General features: G+C 44.3%; 1 protein-coding gene across 2 annotated transcripts in view; it reads left to right on the top strand.

The window, feature by feature from the left end:
* The first annotated feature begins 347 nt into the window (after positions 1-347).
* LOC122548289 overlaps positions 348-5,532 on the top strand; it is a 7,544-nt gene continuing 2,359 nt past the window's right edge. Inside the window, exon 1 of one of the 2 annotated variants that reach the window (XM_043686816.1) lies at positions 348-487. Coding sequence is in view for 1 of the 2 variants with exons in the window: in XM_043686815.1 (XP_043542750.1) it covers positions 4,651-4,717 (67 nt within the window). In the remaining variant the exon portion in view is untranslated. Of the gene's footprint in view, positions 488-4,645; positions 4,718-5,532 lie in introns of those variants that run through there. The other variant, XM_043686815.1, reaches the window with a different exon arrangement.

Raw genomic sequence — 5,532 nt, forward strand, 5'->3', positions numbered from 1 at the left:
GCAATACATCAACCGTCAGTCTCTCTCGTTCCCACAGAACCTTCTATCATTCCCCCTAATTATGAAGTCCCCAATGACTAACGTTCTGCTCCTCCTCCCCCTTCCCTTCTGAGCACGAGAGACATATGCTGTGCCAGAGTCCTCTACCCCATGTGTTACTCCTGGGAAGTCATCCCCCGCAGCAGTCTCCAAAACAGTATACTTGCTATTGAGGGGAATGGCCACAGGGGGTCCCTGCACTCTCTGCCTGTTCCTTTCTGTCTCCTGACTGTAATCCATCTACCATTCGCCTGTACCTGAGGTGTGACTACCTCCCTGTAACTCCTCTCAATTACTCCCTCAACCTCCCGAATGATCCGAAGTTCATCCAGCTCCGGTTCCACTTCCCTAACGCCGTTTCCGAGGAGCTGAAGTTGCCAGGATCTTGCTGCAGAGCCACATGGAGTGCTTCAGTATCTGAGGAGGGAAGAATGCTGCTGAACATTGTGTGAGTATTAGCGAACCCTCGGACCCATGACATTCTGATTGAGAGAAGGTCAGTTATACAGTCACTAAAGATAGTTAGGGCTAGGACACAATCTTGAGGACCTCCTGCTGTGAGGGCCTGGAGCTTAGATGGCTGACCTCCACCAATCGCACCAATTGCTGTGGGTCTGGAGTCATGTGTAGCCCAGACAAGACAAGGACAGCCCTAATCCCTAAAGGGTATTAGAGAACCCAGATGGGTTTTAACAACAATTGGCAAGGGTTTTGTGGTCACTATTAGAGTCATAATCCCACATGTTTATTAAATTGAAGTTCTGCCATCTGTCATTGATAGGATTTGACCCGGGTCCACGATAAGAGTTGGGAATATGAGCCAGTTTGATGGCTGGCCTCCTGGCTGATTCAAAATCCAACTTGACATTTTTGTCCCAATTATGAAATAAATGTTTAAGTTTTATTATTTCTCATTGAGTGTAATATTAGTTTCCTTCTATTTGGTCTCGAAAAAATGTGAATACAGACAGACTGAGTGAGGGCTGTGAACAACATGAACTTGAATCCTATCTGAACGATTGTGACATCACCCAATTTGAGATCGGTTAGTGAATTCGCTCAGTACCAAGTTTAAATGAACTACAGATGAGCGGAGTGAGCTGTTTTCCCATGCAAAGGAAGGTATTACGTAGAAAGGCAGAAACATTATTTATGTGTGTGTGTGAGAGAGAGAGAGAGAGAGAACCATAAAGATGTACAACACAGATATATACCCCATGGTCCATCTCATCCAGACATCCTAAATTAATCTCGTCCCATTTTCCAGCACTTGGCCCATATCCCTCTAAACCCTTACTGTACATATACCCATCCAGATACCTTTTAAATGTTGTAATTGTACCAGCCTCCACCACTTCCTCTGGCAGCTCCTTCCATACACACACTACCCTCTGCATGGAAACGTTGCCCATTAGGTCTCTTTGAAATCTCTCCACCAAATGGAAAATTCCTTGTCCATTTATCCTATCCATGCCTCTCAGGATTTTGTAAACCTCTATAAGGTCACCCCTCAACCTCCAATTCTCCAGGAAAAACAACCTCAGCCGATTGAGCCTCTCCCTGTAACTCAAATCTTTCAACCTTGGAAACAGCCTTGTAGATATTTTTGGAACCCTTTCAAGTTTCACAATGTCCTTCCAATAGAAGGGAGACCAGATTTGCATACAGTACTCCTAAAGTGGCCTAACCAATGTCATGTACAGCCATAACAGGATCTTCCAACTATGATACTCAATAATCTGACCAACAAAGGAAAGCATACCAAATGCCTCCTTCACTACATGTGACTCACCTTTCAAGGAGCTATGAACCTGCGCTCCAAGGTCTCTTTGTTCAGCAATACTCCCCAAGACCTTACCATTAGTGTATAAGTCCTGCTCTGATTTGTCTTTCTTAATTGTAGCACCTCACATTTATCTAAATTAAACTCGATCTGCCACTCCTTGGCCCATTGACCCATCTGAACAAGATCATGTGTACGCTGAGGTAACCTCCAATTTTGATTTCATCTGCAAACTTACAAACGATATGTCCCAGGTTCATATCTAAATCATTTATATAAATGATGAAAAGCAAAGTACCCAGCACTGATCCTTGTGGCACATCGCTGGTCACAAGCCTCCAGTCAGAAAAGCAACCCTCCACCAACGCCCTCTGTTTTCTACCTTAAGCCAGTACTGTATCCAAATGGCTAGTTTTCCTTGAATTCCATGAGACCTCGCCTTGCTAATCAGTGCACCATGAGGAACCTTGTCAAATGCCTTACTGAAGTAGATCATGTAGATCACATCCACTGCTCTGCCCTGATCAATCCTCTTCACATGCACAAAGCCATGTTGACTATCCCGAAACAGTCCTTGCCTTTCCAAATAAATGTAAATCCTGTTCGTCTGGATTCCCTCCAACAACCTGCCCATGATCGATCAGGCTCACCGGTCTATAGTCCCTGGCTTTTCCTTAACACCTTTCTTGAACATTAGCCAATCCTCAGTCTTCCGGCACCACACCTGTGACTATCAATGATACAAGTACCTCAGCAAGGGGCCCAGCAATCACTTCATTAGCTTCCCACAAACTCCTAGGTTACACCTGATCACATCCTGGGGATTTATCCACCTTTGTGCATTTTAAGACATCCTCTGCTGTAATATGAATATTTTTCAAGCTGTTATCATCTTTTTCCCCACATTGTATATCTTCCATGTCCTTCTCCACAGTAAACACTGATGCAAAATATTTGTTTAGTATCTCCCCAATCTCCTGTGGGCACACATAGGCTGCCTTGCTTGATCTTTGAGGGGACCGATTCTCCCCCATTTACTCTTTTTCCTTAATGTATTTATAGAATCCCTTTGGATTCTCCTTAAATTCAGATAAATGCAAGGTGCTGTATTTTGGGAAAGCAAATCTTAGCAGGACTTGTACACTTAATGGTAAAGTTCTAGGGAGTGTTGCTGAACAAAGAGACCTTGGAATGCAGGTTCATAGCTCCTTGAAAGTGGAGTTGCAGGTAGATCGGATAGTGAAGGAGATGTTTGGTATGCTTTCTTTAATTGGTCAGAGTATTGAGTACAGGAGTTGGGAGGCCATATTGCGGCTGTACAGGACATTGGTTAGGCCACTGTTGGAATATTGCATGCAATTCTGGTCTCCTTCCTATCTGAAAGACGTTGTGAAACTTGAAAGGGTTCCAAAAAGATTTGCCAGGCTTGGAGGATTTGAGCTATTGGGAGAGGCTGAACAGGCTGGGGCTGTTTTCCCTGGAACGTCGGAGGCTAAAGGGTGACCTTACAGAGGTTTCCAAAATTATGAGGGGTATGGATAAGATAAATAGACAAAGTCTTTTCCCTGGGGTCGGGGAATCCAGAACTGGAAAGCATAGGTTTAAGGTGAGAGGGGAAAGATATAAAAGAGACCTAAGGGGCAACTTTTTCACACAGAGGGTGGTATGTGAATGGAATGAGCTGCCAGAGGAAGTGGTGGAGGCTAGTACAATTGCATCATTTAAGAGGCATTTGAATGGGTATATGAATACGAAGGGTTTGGAGGGATATGGGCCGGCTGCTGGCAGGTGGGACTAGATTGGGTTGGGATATCTGGTCGGTGTGGACAGGTTGGACTGAAGAGTCTGTTTCCATGCTGTACATCTCTATGACTCTATGACCTTATTTGCCAATGCTATCTCATGTCCCCTTTTGGCCCTCCTGATTTCCCTCTTAAATATATGCCTACATGGTCTCTGCTGTCCAAACTTGACATATGTCTCCTTTTTCTTTCTTAACCAACATCTCAATTTCTCCAGTCATCCAGCATTCCCTACACCACCAGCCTTGCCTTTCACCCGAACAGGAACACATTCTCTCTGGACTCTCGTTATCTCATTTTTGAAGGCTTCCCATTTTCCAGCCATGTATAGCTTTGAGTGTGATTTGAGAGATACAGACTCGATGGAGCGAAGGGCCATGTCGGTCCTGTATGATGCCATCATTCTATGAATTTGATCTGGATGTAATAATTTGTTTTGAGTAAATGTGACCGAGTGGAAGTTCCAGCTGTTGGTGTGGTCGGTACCAGCTTCAGGTTCTGTATTAGAGTGCTCATTCACAGATAGAATTACCCAAATCAGTTGTATAACTGAATTAACAAGGAAATTAGTGGGATAACAGTGTGCAGTGGAACAGCTCTCAAAAAGCTCTACAACACGAGGTATTGAATGTCTGAGTAGAATGAAGGTCATCACTGAAATGAATTTCAAAAGGTAGCTAGATATTGATGGGACTGATAGTGAGTGAAATTTGCAAGAACCGTTGCTTGAAGCCAACGTAGATTCCCTGAGAATTAACAGGATCAGATTAATCCAGTCTTTGGGGAATTCGAATACAGACATAAATCTCAATGCTATCACATCATTAAAATAAACCTGTTGTCATAATTTGTTTGTTCAAAATTATGTTAAAAAAATTGAAGGTGTAATCACAATTTCCCAGTGGAGATACCACACAATATAAAATAAAGTCTCTGGAACTGTGTCAGCTTCATCTCCGAGAGAATTCTCTGAGTTCGACACATAGCGGGCAGCAGGAAGGGAAAGGTTGTACCACACACAACAAAATGCATCTTCTCAGGGAAAGGATCGATAGAGTGTACGAGACCATCCTCGCTGTCGTTGGTGTTCCTGGTAAGTCTTGCAACAACTTAACTTACATAAACTTCTGCATTGAATTATCCTGATTTCTACCAACAACTGATAAATTATTATATTTCCATTTAGCAAAGCAAATCCTGATGGCAGACAATAGTGTCCTCACTTAGTGAGTTTAAAGTGAATTGTTTGTCTGTTGGGAGGCTCCTCAGTAATGTGCAGCAATGTGTGTTTCCCTATACTGTGCAGAATGGGTTTACACTGAGGCCACATTGATTCAGTTTGGCTGAGCACCAGCCCTGGCTGGTCTAGAAAGTGTTTCGGAAGACCACCCTCTCTCTGTGGTAGTTCACAGCCTGCTATCGGTCAGATGGGTTTTGCAACAACACACCTCTCAGTGACATCGGTGTTTCCCATTCCTTGATGGAAAGGGATTGTGTTGGTGGATCTTGCTCAGGCAGCTCGCTCCAAATGGGAGCCCAGATACAACAGGGCAATGGGTGGGTTCAGCAGGTCATTAGGAATGAGGAGACAATGGGGGCTGCAGATAGACCGTGGTGATGGAAAAGGCACAGCAAGTCAGGCAACATCCGAGGAGCAAGAGAGTCAAGGTTTCGGGCAGGACCCTTCTTCAGGACAGTTAAAGTGACCAATGTTGCATGGATACAGATTTTATTTGCGGGAGGTGCTATTCCATCGTGGGCAGGTTGGGGGGGTGGGGTGGGGGAAGTCATGTCCAAAATATGGACTTTCTTGCTCCTGGGATGCTGCCTGACCTGCTGTACCTTTTCCAGCACCATGCCGTATCAACTCAAGTCATCAGGAGTGATAAGTGATGGTCAGCAAGGATG

Source organism: Chiloscyllium plagiosum, unplaced genomic scaffold (genome assembly GCF_004010195.1).
Source record: "Chiloscyllium plagiosum isolate BGI_BamShark_2017 unplaced genomic scaffold, ASM401019v2 scaf_5309, whole genome shotgun sequence".
Lineage (NCBI taxonomy): Eukaryota > Metazoa > Chordata > Chondrichthyes > Orectolobiformes > Hemiscylliidae > Chiloscyllium > Chiloscyllium plagiosum.